The sequence below is a fragment of the Amblyomma maculatum genome, chromosome 3 (assembly GCF_055883805.1).
Source record: "Amblyomma maculatum isolate TAMU_Amacu chromosome 3, ASM5588380v1, whole genome shotgun sequence".
NCBI lineage: Eukaryota > Metazoa > Arthropoda > Arachnida > Ixodida > Ixodidae > Amblyomma > Amblyomma maculatum.
The window spans coordinates 196,551,607-196,573,521 of NC_139346.1; the positions used below are offsets into that span (position 1 = coordinate 196,551,607).

At 45.4% G+C, this 21,915-nt stretch overlaps 1 protein-coding gene across 1 annotated transcript; it reads right to left on the reverse strand.

Annotated features, from left to right (window-relative positions):
* Positions 1 to 297: 297 nt before the first annotated feature.
* LOC146197354 (scoloptoxin SSD14-like) lies at positions 298 to 21,481 on the reverse strand. Its single transcript, XM_084597173.1, has 9 exons — positions 21,318 to 21,481; positions 20,495 to 20,658; positions 16,752 to 16,905; positions 15,523 to 15,588; positions 10,871 to 10,940; positions 8,591 to 8,781; positions 7,694 to 7,922; positions 4,100 to 4,225; positions 298 to 453 (listed from the first exon to the last, which is right to left on the reverse strand). The coding sequence occupies exons 1-9, from the start codon at positions 21,479 to 21,481 to the stop codon at positions 298 to 300; spliced, it is 1,320 nt and encodes a 439-aa protein (XP_084453299.1).
* Positions 21,482 to 21,915: the final 434 nt, after the last annotated feature.

The window sequence follows — 21,915 nt, forward strand, 5'->3', positions numbered from 1 at the left end:
AGACAAGTAGTAAGGCAGGAAATATGCCAAAAAGCTGCCAAAATATTCCAGCGCACCGCACGCATATATCAGTGTTGTTACCGGTATGAAGAAAGCGTATATTCAAGGCCTGGATAATTCCAGATAATTTTTACTTTAAAACACTTCAACTTATAGGCACATCAAGACATAGCCTCCAGTGGATATTTAATATCTATGTTCAAGAAGGAAGAAGGCGTTCGCAAGATACCTTTCGCGCTACTATTAAGCGCGAATTGTTTTATTATTATGATATTATATTAGTGCAGGAGGCCAGAATCAGAGGGAGAAACGGCCTCCTGCGTTACTGCCGTCCACATGGTTGGTGTCGTTGATGGCCAAAAAACTTCCTCGACGTGTGGGCATCACTCCGATGGCCGTGCTGGGAATGAGCCTCTCGGTCACCTTGTGGCCACAGGACGTGAGCATTTGTTTCTGCGTCAGAAAGTAGGCGGCGCTTAAGGAGCCATGTTGGCCTCCATATTCGAGTTTCTGTCTGCGTTTAGATCGTTATAGCGCACGCCAATCATTACGCATTCTATCATAATTAAAAAAGTGTTCGCCAGAGCTATGAATTGCTGTGACTATGATGACTGCACTGCACAGCGCTTACCGCTCTGCCGCCCATACCTGCGCAGTCGCCTACCCCAGCATCGTAAGAAACGCTCTCAAAAGGCCACATAGGAAAAAAATAGTACTTGGCGTGTACCGATTGATTACCGCATTTTAATGACACTTCCAACTGACCTCAGAGACTCCTTAATTGCATCATCAGTTTCCCGTTCTCCTCATAAAAAAAAGTAAAACGTCTGGGTCGATTAGTCACAATGCTGCTCACAACTGCAATTCACAATTTAAAATTGCTTTTGAACAAACGAGCCTGACAGCAAAGATCACGCAAAATAATTTCCCCTAGTGGTTTGTGAAGCGCTAACTTCATAGAAGGAAAGCACTCATCAACATGACGAAACGCTTCACTGTGTACTTAAGTTTGATTTCATGGTACGAAGGTAGCGCTTCCCAAATCTGAAGGACGATAGATGAAGCACTCCCGTAGTTGCTCTTCTGGCGGTAATTTGGTCCTCTATAGTGTCAAGTTTCGTGCTTAATAAAATGGCCCAATAATACTGCCTTAAAACATTAATTGCTGCCTATGTTTCTGTTTCCACTTATTTGGACATTCGTCCCATTTTAGCGAGCCCATTTCAAGCCCTTCGCTCTCGCCATGCCTAAATAAAAATTAATGTGCGACATTGGAAGGATCACGAAGCGTTCTGTTATTGGTTTATTTCGTATTTTGTGTCTACGATGCCTTGAAAGTATTACACAATGTTAACATGACGTAAATAATAATTATTTTCATGCACTGTACTAACTTTATTTGTCGCATTTCATTTTGCACGAATATTTGGCTAAATTCAGCACACCTTGACCGGAAAGTATCACAATGAGTTATTAGTGCAGACTCCGTTAAATTAGCTGAAGAAGCCCTGTGCTAAAATGTCTTTGTAAACCCACAGTAGCAGTTTTGTTTTCAACTTTAAATAGAAAGTATTGATGTTACCACGTAATAAAATATCCTGCCAAATTTCTAAATCTCAAGGAGCGAAGTTAAAGTTGCGATCAGATTAAATAATGATTCGGTAATTAAAAAAGAAAAAATCGTATCTTATATAATTATTAACATAGAACATGACAGTAATTGTCTTCCCAGCTGAAAAAAATGGTGTAATGCGAAGCAATTCGCATATCACGTATATATTCTCGAATATGTAATGAGTCACTGGACTTTAAGACTATATGACGACTGCAACAGAGACAACAGGCTGAACTTAAACGTTTCATAGTCCATTGCTAACCCCATTGTGCTACTTTATTACAGTGCTGCCTAGCTTCATTGTTGAGGATCCCAAAACGTTTTGCGATTATGTAACAATAAAAAGAAACCATTGACAAAAATGTCTGTTTATGGTTCAATAGTCGGTGAAATTGCGCGTCCTTTCGATGACTACTTTGCAAGTTTGTTTAAAGCACACTTTTGCCCTCCTATTACACAGTATTTCACCCCTCCGATGTGAATTTTATTTGATGCCCCGGCACAGTTATCTGAATTTAAAAAGGAAATCATCATATGGTCCTGACAACATTCTTAACGTGTTTTTGAAGCGATATGCTGAATTCATTGCAAAATTTATTGTTACTATATATCGTTTTTCATTAGTTCACGGAAAACTACCAAGTGACTGGAAGATAGTCATAGTTGCACCCGTACACAAGAAAGGTGATCGCACTTTAGCGCAAAATTATCGTCGAATAATGCATACATCGTTATGTTGTAATCTAATCGAACATGTTATTACCAATCAGATTAACGCATTTCTAGGTGAGCACACAATAGTCTCCAATTTTCAACACTGGTTTAGAAAAGGCTGCTCAACAATGACGCAATTAGTGACAGTAATTCATTCATTCGCAGCATTCTAGGTAAAAATGGGCAGATTGATGCAATACTTCCAAATTTCCGCAAAGCTTTCGATAGTTCCACATGACAAACTCATACTAAAGCTAAGAAGCATTAACCTTGTGGAAATTTTTAACATATAGATAACGAACTAATTAACCAATCACTACCAATTTGTACAAGTTTACGAGCAACAATCAGGCTGTTTTCCGGTAGGTTTCGAGGTCTTTCAAGATAGTGTTCTAGGACCATTATTATTGTCTTTTCATTTCCTTTTTTTTGGTTTTGTAACCCAACGATACTGTCACGGTAGACCTTCCTAACGTGAAAATCAGGTTGTTTGTGGATGATTGTCTACTCTTTAAGGAAATACCTTCAACTAACTATAAAATTGATCATAGTTCCTTCCTTGATAAGACTTGTCAGTGGTGTCGAAGGTGGAATATGAAGCTTAACAGTAATGAGACCGTCCTTGTTCGCTTCTCTCGACAAAAGACACCGCTTTCCTTTACGTACAGGCTAGGTTCGACACCATTGCATGAAGAGAATAAATATAAGTGCTTAGGTGCCATGCTTACTACAATCATAGAATTGACATATAGAATATACACATACGCATATAGATATTATGTAAAATATTCAATTCAATTTTATTATATCAGGGTTGTGTACATTCCAGCATATACATACAGAAAAGGTACCAGTCTCAACGACTGTATCGGGACCTCCTATGAATGACAGGTAAAGGTTAATGTAATATATTATTATTGTATGTAATAATATTATAACTGTACTATTATGTACGTATTTTAGGAATAATATGCGGGTGGAATTTACATATACATAATATCTGCTCTTCTACGTTATGCAAACTCTAGTTTTAAGACATAAGCTTACACATTCACCCCCCCCCCCCCCTCCCTAGTGTTAAATTACTTACAATTCACTGATCAGACCGAATCTTGAATATGCATACATCGTTTGGGACTCATTTACTAAATGCATTACCCGCCGCGATAAGATACAGAGGAAAGCTGTAAAGTTTATTCTCTATGTTTTCTTCGTATGAGTCACCTTCCGAAATAATGCAGGCTAATAGGATTCACTGTTTTGATAAAAGAAGGAAACAATTCCGGTTGCGATTTCTATTCTGACTTCGAGATCATGATCTAGTAATTACCCTTCACCCTATCTGTCGCCTTCAACGTCGAGGCCCACTCGCCACCGTCATCCTAATGCACTGACGCCGTATTTGCACATATATATTTATTTATCTTCCTTTTTCCTCGCACTATACCCGGTTGAAATGATTCTTTGTTGCCTTTTCCCACACTTTGATACTTTATTGACTTTGTTTATAGTACCATACCCACCCTGCTTGGAGCTGTACAAGGTTATCAGTATTGAATGAATTTAAAAAAATAAATAAATATACCGAATTCACACTGAGAAGATCTAAACAAACTCGCATCGTTTCGCTTGTTTTCTATATAGCTAAAACTTCGCATGTTTTAAGGTTGTTTGGCTGAACGTCGACAAATTACGCTACTCAGTGTGCTCGCGTAGAATTATTTCTTTCAACTGTGCCTTGTGGTTTAGAGAGGCGACGGGCGAAATTACCGCGTCACAATCCGGATTCTTGCCGGCGACGTTCACAACGAATTCCTTGCCCACCAGGGTTGGGTGAATCCTTACGTCGTTGAGGACGCACTCGCGGTAGGTATAGTCCGCAGCGCACGTGATTAGCTGAAAGTGAGTGGGAGGAAAGGCTCAGGCAATATTTAACTCTCTGCTGTCAGTGACGTACAAGCCGGTAAGGTTCCATACTTTTATTACACGACATATTGGTTATCTCGTTCAATAATAGGTGTCGCCGTAACCCAGTACAAAAAAAAAAATAGTTGGCTGCTGTCGCGACTGCAAGAAGGAGGAATATGAAATGTACGGTCCTGGCAAGTTGCTTGATAGCTAAGCCACTACCGCTGCCTCGTGCGGACAGAGAAGAATAGAAAGACGAGAAAAAAAAAAAGAGAGACAGACGTGCAATAACGGCATACACAACAGGTACAGACACACAGGTGGCAATGAGCACCCGCCGCAAATGGCGTAGGCCTTTGGTTTTCAGCCCAGAGGGCCGGGAGCAGCCACTTCTCCTACAGTCACTGGAACCTCTCCCTCTAGATGGTTTGGTTTATGGGGTTTAATGCCCCAGACTGATTCATGCTATGAGAGACGCGGTTTTCTTTTCTTTATTGCCTGTCTAATCAGGTTTGACGTCCTAAAGCGACTCAGACTATAAAGGGACACCGTAGTGGAAGGCTCCTGAAATTTCTAGGGTTCACGGGTGCCTCACTTTTCATTTCTATCAAAAAACGGCCTCCGAGGCCAGGATTCGATCCCGCATGCTTGAGCACAACAGTTGAGTGCCCTAACCGCTGCACCATCGTGGAGGAGCAAGAATAGGAAAAAAGCTTTTATTGTCCGAAAGAAATGGCACCTTCCCTCCCCCCACAAGCCTCATCTGGACTCCAGCACATGCCGGCCTCCCTGGCAATGAGGAGGTTAATTCCCTAGCCCGAGGTCTTACTTTCCGGGCTAGAGAAATGGAGCCCCCTCTGCAGGCCGAGGAGCGCCTGCTCTCCTTCTGTGATATTCTCTCGTACTACCGGGACAAACGAAGAAAATATATACCCCCAGCCCCCTCTCCCACCATAGCGCAGGCCGTACACTGTCGAAGCTTGCAGACTTGGACTGCTTCATACCCTACACTTTACATGCCCGATACCCAGACCAGTTTTCCTCATCACGCAGACTCTGCGGCAAACCAGGACACTTCCTACACATCCTTCTTGCATGCCCCACCTTTCCTCATCCCCCATCACTGAACGTCGCCGAGTCCTACTGGGAGTCTCTCATTAAGAGCCCCTCAAGTCAAGACCGACAGAAGATCATTTCCAGTGCTATGAGGAGGATTGCTCTTAAAGGACTTTCTTTTGTCTTAACAGGGCGTCTCCCATGCAGTAAGGGTGCACCCAAGTGCCATTCAGGGAGCTTCGCCCCCAGTATTTGTTCCAATGGCAATAAAATGTTTTACTACCACCACCTCTACTCCCCCCTTCGGCACGAGGTCGGAAAGGCGAGAGGCACAGCTTTAGATGCTGCCGGGGAGATCTCCAGTCCCGTCGGCCCATTCAGCTTGTCTGACGAGACGGAGCTGGAGCTAGGTTCCGAAATACGCAGCAAGGTCTCCTAGGTCTCTTTAGAACCTATATTTAGCGCCCTCCCAGGAGCATTTGAGCATTCCCAGATTTTATGGTCAAGGGACCCTCTCAACTCGCAGTGTGTACACTCGTATAATCTCCAATCCGGAACACACGGTTCGCCACAATCGGGTGTGGGTGCGTGTATGTTTGAAGTCGTCTCCACACGACGGCCTCCGTATCATTTAACGGCGGGTCTGGAGAACAAATGGTAGGATATGGCGAAATGATTCAACATTATCGCGGAAAAAATACCTTAGAGGTCACTGCAGAAATTGCATTGAGAAAATGCGAAAACATTAATGCTAATTCGACGTTTTTGTGATTTTCAACTTTTTAATGAGTTTATTGTATCATCTTCTTTTACCACAATAACTAATTATTATAATAGTATTATATTATCACTAATAATTATTGATATTGCTTTATTGTTATTTATTATCATCCTTAATTATTAATGACTTGATATTGATTAAAACTGACTCAACTCCCTTCCAGTCATGAGTGCTGACGTCAACAGCTGATGACGTCACATCCGGTGATACATTTTGATGAGACATTACGGTGGCTAGAATACTAGAGAGATCTTGCAGACACTGTGCCGAAGTACCCGGGGCGGGACTTCGGGTTAATGGTTGCTCCTGGCCCTACGGGGCTGGGACTGGTAGGTCACTGCAGCTTGCGGCGGGGGCTAACCTTCCACCATATTTTTATCTGTTGTAGGCCGTCATTACACCCGCTACCGTTTCGGTGGTGGACGATGGCTATTGCCGACGCGCGTCTTTCTCCCCCGTTTCTCTTTCTTTCTTCTCTATTTTCTCTTCTGTCCACACGAGGCAGCGGAGGTGGCTAAGCTACAGAGCCAGTAGCAGGCCCGTGTATTTTCTTTTGCTTCTTCCTTCAGTCGCAACAACCACAGCAATGACATCACACTGAACCCCACCGCCGGCGGGTGCGTTTCGATGGAGGCGAATCGGATAGGCGTCCGTTTACTGTGCGATATCACCGCACGTTAAAAACCCCAGGTAGTTGAAATTTAGGGAGACCTTCAGTACGGCGTCTCTTAGCCTGAGTCGCTTTAGGAAGTTAAACCCCATAAACCAAAACCAAGCCATCAGTACTCGTGTTCAAACCCGAGCGCGGCCGCCTTTTCTGTTGAGAAATGCAAAGGCGTCCGTGTGCTGTACGATGCTAGAGGAGGTTAAAGATCCCCAAGTGGTCGAAATTACTCCATAGGTCTCCACTAATGGCAGCTGTTCCTTTTATTACACTCCCGCCTTCCTCCATTCTCGCAGGCGTGTTTTGAGGTTTCGAACCAGAAGGGCTAGTTAAAGCACCTTTCCTTCACGTGGTACGCGCTATTGCTGCGCGATCCATTCCTCAAGGTCAAGTGTCAGACTAATGTGACGTTGAAGAATGCTATCAGTGGAGCTAACGCTCTAAAAACTGTCCAAACCAATGAGTAGGTGCCTGGTCGCCGGCGGCCGCATGACGCTGTCGATTCCTATGTTTCCGACGCTCTTGCTCTAGCGCGGCTTCCCGAGCCCGAACTTCGTCAAAGAGCCGATAGATCTGGGAAGTTGAAATGTGCGCCCTTTATGCGTTGTCGTCACCACCATCATCGCTGCTGCGAGCCTTTTGTTGACCGGCGCCCCTCGATCTTTCTGTGCCGCCGGTCGGCTCCTCGCTCGGCGACAAAATGGCGTGCCTGAGTCGCTTCGGGATAATATAAACTCCACGTACTATTATACTACGGTGCGTGTGAATTATAAGGATGATCGTAAAAATGAAAGAGCTTGCAGCTACTTACGCGCACGTTTCGTATTATTCAATAAATCTCAAGGTTCAGCTTTTTCAGAAATATTGTGTACATTTTGCCTGCGACTTTAGACGACGTTAAGCGAATGCTATGGAAAACACGGAAGCAGAGAACGCCACGCTGCTTGTGACGTACTTGTGCGACCGCCGATAATCCGGCCATGCCGCCGCTTCCTCCGAAGAGCGAGTGCAAAGGGAAAGCCGAAGACGTCTTGGTGATGATTACGGGGGCCATTGAGGTCATGGGTGCCTTCGACGGTCCCAGTAGATTGGCTGTCTGTGCGCCCGGCTCGAGACGTTTGACGAAAGCGTCCATGTAGTTGTTCAGCAGCAGACCAGATGAAGTTGTGAACATACTGCCGAACCTGCGCCAGTTTAATGTGTATATCGCCACCTCTAAAAGGACTACTTCCACCCTCTCCTTCCTCTTCCCCCATTACGTTGTTTTGTTTCAATGGCATCTGGCTTCCTTCGTAATGAATGAGAAAAGCTGCTTACAACTGTCATCCTGCAAACGAGTTCTGGCGACACTTAGGCAAGGTGACGGAAGCGCAGTGCACAAGAGAATTGAAGTAAATGAGAGCTTGCCACAAATTTCAGATGTTAGAAGAGTTCTTTTTCTGCTTTACAAGATATCTGTATTCGCCCTGTGGCTGTGTGTGCATGTTTCTCTTTCATCGCAGTTGCATTTACCTTCGGGGTCGAAAATGCATGGTCAAAATTCTATAATTTATTTCTGCCAGATGAAATAACTGACAGAAGTTCATATCGGCCGTCACAAGATGAGTTGCGCAAAAATAAAAATGAATCAAACCTACTTAATTCACGGTGAGATCTTGAAACGAAAGATCATGAAATAAGAAAAAGGTACTTGGCTAGAAATGCATGCCTAAATCCACAGAAAGGTAGGAGTCTCGCGAAAGTTAGACTAGGTACGCGAAGTTTTAGCCCAGGTTTAATATACACGTGTCTGACTGCGAAGGTTATCTAGAGCTCTTTAAGAACTGCGGATTTTAATGCAGAAGGCACTTACTCGCCATTGAGGCTGGAGACGATGGAGAAAGCATCTCCGTTGGGAGCCCGGATACATAGATGAGCACCGCCATAATCCTCGGCAAAGGAATGTGTCAGTCCGTAGTCATCGGGATTTAACAGCGGATTATCGCTGCTTCTTAAGCCTTTATCAATTTTTTGGATAATGTTCTGTAGCAATGTCTTCTCTTTCTGTTCAAAAAGTAGAATTTACGCAGTTGTAAATAATTTGATATATAAATTAGTCAAAAATGACACGTTTTAGGTGCCGTTTTATGCACCGGTATACTACTCAGTCTCGGATTGAAAGAACTCTCAAAGAGTTCTGTCTTTATTCCTACCATTTGTCCGAGATTAAAGTGACCAAGCTTCTTTTAGGAAGATGATATCATTGTCCACTGATATATACTAAGAATATTTGAACGTTAGGTGGCCTATTCTGCATATTTTTTTTCCAAGGAATGATTATAGTAAAAAAAAATTGGAGGCTTATCAAGGTTAAGCCCAGTGGATGCGAAGCATGTTATAAGCAGCTGCCTCAGTGTGGATGGGGCTAAGTAACGGAGACGTGGTTTTAGGTTAATCGTCGTAGGCATCTTGACCGCATACACGCCCGGCGCAAAGACGCTGACGCAGTTGCGGGCACAGAGACTGACGCGACGGCGGGCGCGCGCCGCTTCATCCCTGGCGTGACGTCACATATCACGTGATGCAGCGATTGTGGCGCCGCCGCCGCGTCGCGCGCGACGGCGCGAACCGAAGCGTGGAGGCCTCCGCCGGGCGACGTCCGACGGCGCGATATGAGGCCCCATCTGCAGCCGGTGTGACGTCATCACGTGACGTCACATCATGTGATCTCACTTCAAGGTCAATGGTGGCCACCGCCGGGAGGCGACCGACGGCGCGATATGAGGCCCCATCTGCAGCCGGTGTGACATCATCACGTGACGTCATGTCACGTGACCCCACTTCAGGGTCAATGGTGGCCACCGCCGGGCGTCGCGCGAAGGCCCGAAACCTACGTTAATATGCTTCGCATAATAATTAGCTACCTTTTTAATTATCGTCCTAAGGAAGTAAAGTGATCGTCCTGAAAAAATTATGGGGTACACTTAAGCTCCGCCTTTAAGGGTAGGACGCGATAGCGTAGGCTACCATATCACATATAAAGCCCCGCTTTAACAAAGCCTACGAACGTGCCTGTGTGGCCTACGGGTAACGTGCATGCAAGGATCATGGAAGGCTTATTCTGATATTACCTCCCCATGCGAAAGGAGAGGCCTGAGTTGGCAGCTGCTGCCAAACGTAATGTCAGGTAACTACTACGTCCAGTTAGTGCTAGCCCATATCAGCTATCAGTTATCGCCTGCCAGAGACACGGCCATGATTTTTCATTCACAATGCCAACGCAGGCCACTGGAGCCGGATTTTCGGTGAATGGAACCTTTAACGCTATAGTGTTAAAATGCACCAAACTATCGTATACATAGACTTTTTTTATTGTGCTTAAAACCATAACATGCGCGACAATTGGCAGACGATTATGATATTCGGTAATGCGACATGTGAGTGCATAGGCGATAACATATGGAACGCGCAGTGTTGAAAGTCGGTGGCGATCGGCCTAGGTGTGAACGGGACGCCGCTGCTCGACCACAAAGTAGCACAGCGGAAGTGGGCGTGACAGTTTCAGTCCCAGTCGCCCTATTCTCCTCCACTTGTCTCCTTGTCACCTCGCCCACCCCGTCAGCCTCGAGAACTTAGCAATCCCGGTGCATCACGCACTTTCCCAGCAGCCTACGTCAGGGCTGTGTGATTGGCGGTGAAGAGTAAGCAAATGAAGCTGCCCGATTATGATTCAGGTGACATAGGGCACCTCGTGACTAGACTGATAACCGCGCCTGGATTCATTTGCTGACTATTCAATCCTACATTACGTTGTCGCGACCTACGCTGCTGGGCCGCGCTGATCTTGTCACTATCTCGGTGCTGACGCCTAGTGCCGCCGAAACTTCCATTTTCCTCTTCACGGTTTCGCGTTCTCGGCTTTCATGTGTCCGCCGTGCACCCCTTTTCGCTTTCCTCTGTGTGATTTCTTCGATATCGCTATGCTTTGATCGCGCGTTATGCTCCGCATTCGCTCCCCTCCCCATTCCCTTCTCCTTGTTCATTCCACCGATTAGCTAAATCGAGAAATGGGTGCCTTAAAGCTGCGCTATAGCAGGATTGCTTAATAACAGAAGGAAGCACGAATAAAGTAGTGGCAATATGGTACACTTACATTTCTAGATTCTACATCATCCCCAAGCTCTCCTCGTCTTGCGAATGCGAACTTCAGCGATTCGACAAGCCTGCGCGAAAAGGCAAACACAGTGCGTTAATCACAGCGTATAGCGTTTAGCAAAATATGGCTTAGCATAAAAAAAAAGAACATTGATTGGTTTGCATCCATTTAAAACGTCGCTGTCATGCTACGCAATCAAATGATGTCAAAGGCTGCTTTCGGAAAACTGCAACTTTGACAGTTTTAATGCGCCCTATTGGAGACGACATCATCACACTGCCGCGGAAAGCTCAGACGGCTACAAACGTTGCTCGAATCTTTTTAATGCAGAAATACTAGAAACGACGTATACCATCAAAGCGTATCCTGTATACAGTATATGACATGTTATACACTGGCTTCACGACAGCTCGAACCCTGTTATTATACATATGCGACAGAAATTACGGACAGTATTTTTGTGTGTGGATCAGCTAGACTCCTTCAATGTAATTGGTCTCGTTAATATAGAAACTCGCTATCCGGCGAATCAGACTGGAGGCCATGTAGATTTGTCGCGTTTATACATGGACAGTGAAAAGACCGAAATCTAGACTGCCCCAACATCATGTATTATTCATACATGAACTGGGTCGTACACTCTTAGTGCGAAGAAGCATGCTCTCTTCAGAGCGCCATTGCCTCCGATTCTACCATGCATTGAAGCCAAGTCGCCGACTATGAGAATCCTCGCCTTCGGGTCGTTTGAGCCTGCGCCACTTTGCTTGAATGCGTGGCCATCTAGAAGACAATGGCAAAGTTTAAAGGAAGCATGCATGTTCTAACTAAAAGCGTACGACCTTGTACATACATAGCTTGACAGCGTTAAAGGTCTCACTCGGATAGGCGAAAGAATTAATGCAGATGTGAAATTTACAGACGATGTCGCTTGATATTCATAAGGTAAACATAAACTGCACCCCAAGTTTTCATTCTTTCTTTCGCCCAGACACCACCGAGAAACCCGGGGGTTAAAATAGTATGAATGTGCCGGGTCGACGCGCCTTACTATCTGCAGCATCGCACTGAATTGGAGTGAAAACAAAAAATAGTACTTCCACTTCTGCTACGGTGACAGCCAGGTTGAGCAAATCCAGCAGATTAAGTGTAGATTTACACTACCTGTTCAAGGAACAAAATCTGAATACCAGTGACGTCATCATGCCATAAGTTGTCATCACACATCTCGTTCGCCATTAAGGGTTGTATGGTATTACTTCAAAAATAAAAAGCAATAAATTTAAGGCTTTGGAGTTCCCGGGATTTTATCTAACTTCCACTTCGCTGTCAATTTTCACGCGCAGGAGGAGGCCTTAATCAGTTTACTTTTTAATCTGGCTGTTTTGTGTTCCTTCACGGTTCGTTACTATGGGTAACACGGTTGCTTTATGGACAGTTTTGAACACTGTATACATGGTCATTGATGTTGGTGGATGTAGGTTGTTCATGTTATACGGACTAGCTTCTAATAAGAACACGATGAGAGAATTATGAATATAGGCGCGACAGAAAACGGGCTTTTGTCGGTAATCGATGAATAATGCTTCTGTTTACACCGATACTTTGCTGCGTGTAGAAGTTAGCATAGTTTTTCGCCCTCCTCTTCATAAGCTGCGTAACATACTGGACAACATTTCCTATTCTAAAGGAGGCAGAAGTCTAAAACCTGAACGCTCTCATCCGCAAGTTTATCAAAATCACCACTGGTATAACCGTACGCGCCTCTACGCAATGCCTCCACCTCGGCCTCCCCAACACGTGGAAGAAGCTAGCCGAGGCGCACACAGTTGACCAAGTGAATTCTTAAAGCTAACAGAAGTAGGGCATGCAAACGCAAAATAAATATGGATAAAAAGATTCGTGAAACCAAACTGCACCACGGAACGCATTCCGGAAGATTGCTGAGCATACGTCACAGTAGCCCCTAATCGTGAAATATTCATTCTACCAACCACTAAAAAATGGTGGCTGGCAAGAATTCGAGCACTAATTGAAGCGCAGGGAACAAACCCAGACACTAGATGAACTGATGCAGAAAGATACGCGAAAGAAACGACCATGCCATTAACGTCATGGATTACCTTTATTAAAGAGGCTTGCGAATTATTGGCAACAAATGGCACTGTCACAAAATAAAAGGATAAACTCGCCTTAGCCTTCTTGGCGCGTGAGAAACTTGCCAGCATCTCCACCAATTCACAGTCTGAATGCAGAAATTACCACAAGGGAATAATTTCTATCATATCTCTTCAAATCACTTACGTCACCTCACAGACGCCTACATCTTATCCTCCGGGTCACCCCCTCCCCCCCCCCCCCCCCCCCGCCGGGAAGGAAACGAGGTTGCCAACGCCTCAGCTCGAGAGTACGCGAGCCTGGCGCTAATGCCAGTGAGAATTTAGGAAAGCCAGGATACGTGTCCAAGAAATAAACTGACATGCCCCAGCAATAAACTTAATAGCAGGACATATATTCCCTTAGGACTTCGTTAACATAGATACTGCCACGCATTATTAACCATGAATAAGATGACACCAGATTACTTTTTAGAGGGTGAGATCCTACTGACGTGGTTAGTTATGCCAACATAGTGTTAGCAATAATTTCGATATGGAGCACTGCAAACGCTCTCGCCATTAATGCAGCTAAAACAAAACCAGTGTTGTTCAGGCCGAAAAACCGCAGAACAGACAATAATTTACATTGAAATGCAGAACATTCGAAATTGAAATTGTCTGTCAAGTTGAATGCTTTGGCGTACTTTTTGAGAAACATGTGAGCTGATACATGCACATAGATTTGTTCGCAGCCAGGTAGTCGAGGGTATGTGACTTACTCAGTGAATTGGTTTTTTTTTTTTTTAACAAGAAGCTTTACACTCATAATTCACAACAGTTTGTTCATGATTAACATCAAATATTGTTATTTAGTGGGAGCAACCGCCACTTTAATCAACATTAACGAACTTCATAAATTTCAAAAGTAAGCGATATGTGCTATTACTAACTCTCCACAGGGCTGTCATAATGAATCCCTCTTTAAAGACCTCGGTTTAATCTCAATGCTCAACTTTATAAAAAGGCTCTTTTTAATCGGTATTAAATGGCCATTATGTATAAGGACCATTTCTTCAGAACTTTTTCTTATCTTGAAAAAAAAAAAGAAATGCGCATGACCCCCGCATGTAGCAAGCGTAGGAAGCTGCGCGTACACGCACCAACTACAGAATGCAAGTGCTACGTTTTCTTCTCCCTCCCAGTTGTTTGAATACGAGTGGGCAAGCTTTTTCCATGTTAATTTACACTGTTCCCTTTTTATTTTCTTCTTTTGATTTTTGATTTTGTTTTCTTGTGTTTTTATGCCTACATAAGAAAGCCTGAGAGTAGGTATGAAAGTTCGCGCCCTGTATACGTTTCCTTCCTGTGTCTGCCTCTTCAAGTGCATGGGGCCATGGACCTTGTCAAGCCGCTTGGATGGCTTTTAATCTACCACCCTTCAGTATCAATGCAAAAGGCGCTGAAATAAAGTTAATTTCAATTTCGCCTCATGTGCAACTAAGTGAAGAAGCAGTCATCCTGCAAAACAAAAATTCATAAAAACACTCACGTCCACAGCACCTCGCTGCATAAGATGTCACCCATCGCCTACCCAGCTACGAATGCCCATTCAAAATGCCAAACGCCCTACAGCATATATGTCTAGTCGCCCAGACTAAGGAGATGTCTCGACTTCACAACCTCTTGGACTGAGGAGGCCGCCCACAGAAAACAGATATTTCTCGCCAGCCTTAAATAAAAGTTTATATCTTTGTCCTCGTCACTAGGATCAATCCTGGGGTTCCCGCAACGGTTTTTGTTTACATATGTAAATGTCAAACAACAAAACAATAAATATACTTTGTGTGCGCAACTAATTCGTGTGTGTGCGTGTGCGTGTGCGTGTGCGCGTGCGCGTGCGCGTGTGCGTGTGCGTGCGCGTGCGCGTGCGTGTGCGTGTGCGTGTGCGTGTGCGTGTGCGTGTGCGTGTGCGTGTGTGTGTGTGTGTGTGTGTGTGTGTGTGTGTGTGTGTGTGTGTGTGTGTGTGTGTGTGTGTGTGTGTGTGTGTGTGCGTGCGTGTGCGCGTGCGCGCGCGTGCGGGAGGGAGAGAGAGCACGTGTTTGCAACTTGCAACTAAGGTATTTTAAATTGTGGGAATTTTTACCAAAGGGCCACGCAAGTGACGTGATAGTATAGCAAGAGATAAAAAAAATTTATATTTCAGGTTTATTGGGTTTATTGCCTCTAATCGACCAGTCTATGAGAGACACCCAGTGGAGGACTCTAGATAATTTTGACCACCTGGGCTTCCCTAACACGCACTGTCTACGTTCCTGCAATAAATTCTGCCATCCTCGTTGAAAATACTATTATTAAACTGTCTTAATAAATCAGAAAGGGCCTTCCAGCTGCTACAGCAATCCTTGTTACCAGACGGTAGGAAATTAATTTAACGCTGACTCCTATTTCACCCATTTGTTGTCGTGAACACAAGTGCACTCATGCACGGAACGACCAATCTTGTTCCACTGGAAGAAAGCAGGTAGTGCTCGTAAGCAGGAGCCACGCACTTACTTGTGGAGCTCTTTACCAGACATCATCGAAATGGCGACGGCATCCTCTTCGTGTCTGCGGGCAAAGCTGGGCAGCAGAGACAGAGAGAGCATTATGTGTGTTAGGACGGTGCGTCTCGTTCATATACTTCTAACGGGCATCATCTGATGCTGTCTTATTCACAATCGAAATAGATTTGGTCACGGTATTCCGAACGACACCTCTGTCTCAATGTAAAAGCAATGCTAAACCTCTTTCAAGAAAGAAACTTCGTTACGGATGCACTTGCGGTTCCATTGGCTATGACAGGTATTTTTTGTTTTTTCAGTATCGACTACCGATGAGAAAGAGCGTTCTGCGGATGGCTGCAGCTTATATGCGGAACCTTCGGTCAGGAGCCGCATGACGTCATTTGAAGCAAGGTATTCGAAATGAATGCAAGTAGCTGTTTGCGCTAACGCAGAATAGGTGGAAGAAATGCCTCCGTGTATTACTGAAGCTCTGGAGAACGGATAGTTTCATTTGCCTGTTTTGGAAACAAGATCGCTGTCAAAGTGGTTTTAGTTACAGATGTTGCAAAATATGTTGGTTTGCATAACTTCAGTCTTCAGCTTAACGAAGCATAGCTGAGACCTTCAAAGCAATGCTTTGTGTATATAAAGGCGCGATAGAAATTGCGTAATTGTTCTGGCAGCGCGGGAATTTTTTGCGTTTGCCATGCATGTTCCTTGTAAAAAAGAGGCAGTGTGAAAAGTTTCCTCTTCCTGCATAACTCTTGAGAGCAAAGGGTTATGTCTTACCGTAAGACGCAATTTAGGCAGCAGAAGCTACAATGCACTTGGAGCTCACATGCCTGTGTTTCACCCATTGTCACCATTATGCACAGAATCAGACTTTACTGTCGGGCATTTTCGCTAAATTTTCTCACCATTTGGTTACTGACGACTCGTTTCATGAACAGTTTTGATCAGGAACAAAGCGGTCCATTGGTAATTACGCGCTACTCCACATTAGCTTAGTGCATTAGAGCGAGCAATGTCAGCCTGTCGATCGTAGCAGTTCGCAAACTGCCAGTCACTGGACTCTACGATCAAACTACGATCAGGCGAACCCCAGTTTTAACGGGGAACAACGATGCAAATCCTATCGACCCATATTTTGAAACAGTGCCTACTCCAACTTCCATCACACGGCACGGTGATGGTGAGGAGATAACATGCTTTGCACGTGTTATCGCCCACCATCCTTACTCGAGGGACACTTGCGACACGGCCGCACCCAGCAGGGTACCGCTTCCCGGAGCGGGCGCCGAGTGGAACACCAAGCCGTTCATGAGGTTCAGGTTAATCGCGTCCATCCATACGGCCTCGTATTCCATCATGTCTCCTTCACTGATGGAACCGCCTGCGCCCAGAAAGACACAGTTAACCAGCTGTGCCTTAGTACGTGGCGGAATGCGCAAGAAAATTGCTGTTGGCGTGGATGACTGCGGTATGGCACATATTAGTTACGCCTCATTAATGAACCTCGAATAATGTACAAAGTTTCTTGTCTTTATTCTATGAAATAAAATGAATTAAAGAGAATATGGGACACACCGTGTTCACAAATAGCAAGGCTTGTAAAGCATGCACTCACGGTTTAGGTGTCACAAGGCATGCATGGAGCGTTCGTTACCACCTGGCTGGCTGCTGACGAAAATTTTGAAATCCGTGTTTTTCAATGGCCCCACTCATAGTTGTAAACATTTTTTGAGGGTCTCTAGTCTTTTTAACTAGAATGGCGAAAGCCTACCCTTTCTTCCTGCCTCTCATCGTTTACCTTTTGTCGGCGTTCACTGCATTGCTACATATAAATATAATTGGTTTACAGGAAAGGAAAGACGCAGTATCTGTCACACACTCTCCGGTATTTGGGACAGTACACCATCGCTCCTGTCGCGTGGCGATCCTTGTCCAGTTCTGAGCCGGTTGCCCAACGGCAGCTGGTGGACTGGGCTTTGGAAGTCGCCGGGAAACGTCACCTTCCGGCCACGACACGCACCCAAGAGCCATTCCATCCCTAGGATGTCACAGCTAAGGCTCATCTTAATAAAGTTTGTCACCACCACCACCACCTTGACGCGCGTTCAAGTGTAGCATGTTCGATCCCGACCTCGGCGGCTGCGTTTCGATGGAGGCGAAACGAAAAGGAGTCCGTGTGCTGTGCAGTCAGCGCACGTTAAAGATCCCCAGGTGGTCGAAATTACTCCGTAGCACTCCACTACGGCTCCTCTTTCTCTCTTTCCCCTTTCACTCCCACCTTCCTCCCTTTCCTTACGGTGCGGTTGAGGTATCCACAGAGTGAGACAGTTACCGCGCCTTTCCCATCCTATAAATCAATCAATCGAGTGTGGCATTGCATATGGCAGGAACGCTAGACAAGAACTAATCTTGTGGAATCTAATGTAATATGACAGATCTCGCGCGCAACTCTTGCGCATGAGATTTCGTTCCAATAGTCTAGAAAGGGTTTCGCCTTGACAAAACTTTTAGGGGGGTTCAACGCTGATGAACCAAACGTCGAGATTGCAACACTGTAGTCGAGAGATATCTCTATTGATATAAGACACGACGCTATTTTCAATATTTAATTTATTGGTTTCACTCTGGAACGATTACAAACAGAGCCTTGAGATCATTGTATTAAAGTGCCTTGTCTTCCATGTTTATTAGTAATAGGGCCTAGAAGAAAGGAAAGGTGCCGTATCTGTCACTCTTCTCGGTCGACAAAAAATATTTGGTTTACAAAAAAGACGCAGCATCTGTAGACATGATTGATATATTGATTTATAGGAATGGAAAGGCGCGGTAACTGTCTCACTTGTTTTCTGTGGACACCTCAACCGCGCCTTAAGGGAAGGGAGGAAGGTGGGAGTGAAAGTGGAAAGAGATAAAGAGGAGCCGTAGCGGAGGGCTACGGAGTAATTTCGACCACCTGGGGATCTTTAACGTTGTTATTGTTGTGGCTGTAGGAAGAAGGCAAAGAAAATGCACGGGCCTGCCACTGGCTCTGTAGCTTCACGGTGACATTATCCCTTCCCGGGGCAGTGCCCCATTTCATTTTGGCAAGAGCCACCCAGAGATCATGGAGCTGGAAAAGTTAATTCAGCTCTGTGTTCTCTCTGCTTGCATAAGAATATGCTAATAGACGGGGGTCTTGGGCTGTACACAGATACTGGTCCCGGAGTTTCTGTGCCAGTTGAGTCGCGTTGTCAGAGAAAGCATGGACGACGGCTGTTGAGGCGCGCGTCTTTCTCTCCCTCTTCTTTTTCCTTTCTTCTCTATTTCCTCTTCTGTCCGCACGAGGCAGTGGATGTGGCTCAGCTACAGAGCCAGTAGCAGGCCCGTGCATTTTCTTTTCCTTCTTCCTACAGCCACAACAACAAAAACAATAGTTATATCTCACAGCACATCGTTAAAGCTCACGGTAACCGATACCGCGCTTTTGCGGCATCTTAATCACTTGCTCCTGGAGTCACTTTTCAACCGCCAGTTTCCTGAGGCTCTAAAGACGACGGGAACTCGCATCATTGTGCCGAATGATTCATTCTGGAAATGTTGAGAAAAGTGTGCCAAGCCCAGCATGCAAAGCATTTTGTGTAATTCGCGGTCATTGTTGTGCATGAGATCCCATTTGAGTGTGGAAAGATTTACATCCGACAAACAGGCCGTTGTATTAATGAAGGTTTACAGCACGAACTTTTGCTGAAGAACTGAACAGATTCGAATCTGCCGCTTTACTGCAAGAAATGCGAGAAGGACGTAAAAAAAAAAAGACACGCGAAGTGCAAGCCTTCAAGAAACCAGTATTATCAGCAGAGGTAAAGACGCTATAGCACGCGAACTGGTAGAGATAAGAAAAACCAGAAAAATCGTGAGTGTGAGTGCTTGCGTTAGCACTCCCTCGATCATGGTAAATAAAAAAGAATGCGTCTTTAGGAATGGGGTAGGTCTTGCTGTATCGCTGTGTCCCATTCTTGTGCCTTACTCCTGATCTCGTGCGTGATCAATCTTTATTAGAGAGTTTTAGCTTACCGTGATCCGCTACCGCGCGTTCCACTGCGCATGCCCAGATCCTCTTGACGCCGATAGATGGCGCCACATACTGGATGTCGGCACACAGGCCTGCCGCGTCGGGACCAATCAGCTTGAGCGCTCCGCCCACCGTGGTAGAAAGTCACGGTGGCGGATCGCGGATCACGGTAAGCTAAATCTCTCTACTATCTTTATTTTTTCTTCTCCCTCTGACGACTATAAAAGGAGCCGTTTCTGGAAATAAAGTGTTACCGCTTGTCCTGTTATCTGTCTTGTACCTGTGTGTCCTCGTTTAAGCGCATGCATTCGAATAATCATTCTTTCATTCCTCTTGCCTTCACCATTGAGGTTTAACTCCGGTCAGGTAGGTATTGCGTGTTGCATCTCCTTTTCTCACAGCTGATTTTTATCTTATTACTGCAGCCTTACTGTGAGCTTTTTACACAATGATAAAGTATTATATAAGGTATAACAGCGGCCCCTATTTTTCTTCCCTTTTGAACACGCCGTTTTCATCAATATTCGCTATTGCCTGGCTGTTACCTCCTGACGCCATGATACCATGATAACGCACAGGCTTTACGCATTTCTCACTTACGGTGACTGGCGAAAGAGCACGTCCTTTTTCTTTGCGACAGATGCGAAAATTTCAGTCCTAAAGCATTTGGAGTAATGAGTTTATTTTTGCTACGGAATTGTTCAAATATCCCCTGGGTTTTAATGCCGATGCGGTGAAGGCGATATTCAGAATGTCCAAGCAAAACCGAGTCTCGGTTGCCTTTCTGCTATACCGAGGACGCGGAATGCGACATCTTGCTGACAACAATGGAGGAACGAAATTTTTTTCTTTCCTCCATGCTGAAAACAATTGTGCGAATGTGCAACCGTTTGACTGTGCCAAGTAGTCGCGCCGGTACCTCCTGCCACGATGCTTTCGACGATTTCCTTAGCCAATGTTCCTTCGTACAGGAGCTGGGCTCCGTGTATGGCCAGGTCGCTCAGCGTGTCTGCCATCGTGCCTTGTACCAAGAGGTCGCCCTCCTTCAGCACGCTGTTAGTCTCCGTGTTCCAGAAACGGGTCCTGCGAATTGCATACGAGGCTAGCATGCGTAGTTTATCAACCAAGTCGAAATGTTGGCAGATAATACGACACGGAACGGAAGTAAGTCATGATAGTACTGCAGACAGAAATAAGCGGATTGAAGACGTCCCCATACACTCAACATGCTGCAAAAGGGCTTTATTTATAGGTATTGCATTGCAATCCATAGACTCCCGGAGCAACCGATGGCTATCGGTATTATATGTGCGGAGATGGTGCCAACCCCTGCTCGCAGAACAATTAAAGGACAACGTGCAAGACACCCGGATGCTCTTCTCATAGTGTTGAAGGCAGCTGCTTCGACGGCCACGAAAACGACTCCTGGTTTTCATTGCGAAAGAACAAATCCGAAGGATCGGAGCCTAGCGAAAACCCTCTAACGTCGTCTAATTAACATGTATGTGTGTGTCCGCAATCTGGCCACGTCGCGCGGTAGCGGGGCACTCTCGGTCTCGCCTGGACAATCCCAGCGGCTTCCTAGACAGTACACAGTCTAATCCGTATCCCGGAGGAAATACACAAACGCTGTGGCGGGTGCTTTCGCTCCTTATGAAGTGTTTCAGTATACTTTAACCTCCGCAATTTTTTTTCTGGGTATTGATTAGAGTAGCTTGAAGTGAAGTTAACCGCAGACGCACTTGAGATCGGCGCTGGCCTCGATGGAGGCCCTGTGTCTCTCAAGCGCACTCGCCAGGTGGCGCCCGACGATGAATCCCTCGGAGGCCAGCTGGATGGCCGGATCGAACAGCTTGTACCACTCGAGTGCGCCCAGCTCGCTGTGGATAAGCTCGTAGCCGTCCATCGCACCCGGAACTATAACGGCTGTGGCGCCTGCGGGTAGCGACCATCGCCGCTAACAGCACTAAACTAGCGTCCCTGTCGCCGCACCAAATTGCAGAAAGTGAAACTGTTTTCCACCCTTACCAGGTGAAGAATGCATCGTGATTATTCAGTCCTCATCTCTTCCCTATGTCCCGTGTCATTTAGCACTTCACGCACACAATACAAGATCAGACAGTGCATCAAGCTACCTTTGTCCACTGTGATGAGACCAGCTCAGCTCCGTATCGCCTCACAACATGAGCGCGTCTATATCAGAACCGCGCGGATTACATAAGGAGACTACATTACTCAGGTCCTATTCACCGGCCTGATCGACGTTTAGTGTACATAGTATGCTCACTAACCTGCATCTGCACCGAAAATGATTTCTGGTGGTATAATATGATGTCCATG

Bases quoted from the DNA above. Each gene is read 5' to 3' on its own strand.
- LOC146197354 (XM_084597173.1), bottom strand. From the start codon at position 21,481: ATGGACGGCTACGAGCTTATCCACAGCGAGCTGGGCGCACTCGAGTGG. The intron at 15,589-16,751 runs GTAAGGATGGTG...TCTGCTGCCCAG, and splicing joins GTGTCGCAAGTGTCCCTCGA to CTTTGCCCGCAGACACGAAG. The intron at 10,941-15,522 runs GTAAGTGCGTGG...CTTTTCGCGCAG, and splicing joins TCTGGTAAAGAGCTCCACAA to GCTTGTCGAATCGCTGAAGT.